General features: G+C 35.4%; 1 protein-coding gene across 1 annotated transcript in view; it reads left to right on the forward strand.

Moving 5' to 3' along the window:
• The window catches only part of LOC107645015 (putative disease resistance RPP13-like protein 1), a 35736-nt gene continuing 34988 nt past the window's right edge, over positions 596-1343 (forward strand). Inside the window, exon 1 of the mRNA XM_021114506.1 lies at positions 596-1054. Within this exon, the coding sequence (XP_020970165.1) occupies positions 731-1054 (324 nt within the window). The 5' untranslated portion in view covers positions 596-730. The remainder of the gene's footprint in view (positions 1055-1343) is intronic.

The following is a 1343-nucleotide window of genomic DNA, read 5'->3' on the forward strand; positions in this document are numbered from 1 at the left end:
CACTCACTCAAACAAATTTTAATTCTACTTCGATAATTTAACACGTGAATTTCACGAATGACAAAAAAACCAGTAATAGGACATTGTACAGCAGCAAAATATTCAATGAGATGTCGGTAGCCTCATGAATTTAAGTATTACTAAAATTATATATTCAGTGGCCATAAATCCATAATAACCATATACACCGTGTAGCTTGCATAAAATTGTAATTTACAAAATAGACTAAAATAACAAATAAATTTATGAGAATTTATTCATTGAATAGATTGATTTCTAAAAAAATATTAATAAAATTCTCTAAAATTAGCTCCTACAATTAAAATAAAAGATCTTAATTTGATTTAATTTATCTACCTTTGTTATCCAAAAAATTTTATTGATACCTTTCAGATAGAGTTTTAAGAAAGTTTTACTGGGGACTTGTAAGTAATTTTTTTCACCACCTTAATGAGGTTCACCAACCCACCCTCATTGATCTGAATACTTTGCCTACATAGTTACTGACTTACCGGTTGGGGGGTTCCACGTACTTCCTGTTTTCCATGCTTAGAACGGAATCAATAACCATGGTTACATTTTATGGAATACAGCTCATAATGTAACCATAGTTTAGTAGTTGACGAATGACCATAAAGACCAAAAAGAAAGCACAGTAGTCTTGCATTGCATTATTGGCTCCTCTATCTTCTAGTCTGTGTTGAATCGAAGCAAAGCTAAAGAAAGAGAAATGGCTGCTGCAATTGTGGGAGAAGCGTTGCTCTCAGCTGCTGTGGAAGCTTTAGCAGAAAAGATCACCACTGAGATATCGGAGTTCTATCGGAGCAAGAAACTTGATGAATCACTGCTGAAGAAGCTGAAAGTGACGCTGCTAAGCCTTGATGCTTTTCTAAATGATGCTGAGGAGAAGCAGATCAGCAAGGCTCCTGTGAAGGCATGGCTTGATGAGCTCACTCAAGCTCTCTTTGACGCCGATGACTTGATCGATGACATCGCCACCGAAGCTCTCCGTCGCAAAGTGGAAGCCCGCTATCATCAAAGTGTCGCTGCTAAGGTAACAAAAGAGATTCATTCAATATAATTACAATGAAAAAGTCTAGGGGCTAGCAATTTTAATGAATTTTGGCCAGTATGTAACCAGCAGAGAAAGGTGAGCCATTGGATGAAATCTCACACCAATCTCACACCATCAAATCATCATTGATGACTAGTTGATGGCTAACAATCACAAAAGTTGCTGGCCCTAACATTGCTCAATTACAATACAACTTGCTAGAGAGCTATTCTTTAAACTATCTTTTAGCTAATTTTTTATTATATTACTTTTAAAAAATTAAAATAAA

This window comes from Arachis ipaensis, chromosome B01 (genome assembly GCF_000816755.2).
Source record: "Arachis ipaensis cultivar K30076 chromosome B01, Araip1.1, whole genome shotgun sequence".
Classification (NCBI taxonomy): domain Eukaryota; kingdom Viridiplantae; phylum Streptophyta; class Magnoliopsida; order Fabales; family Fabaceae; genus Arachis; species Arachis ipaensis.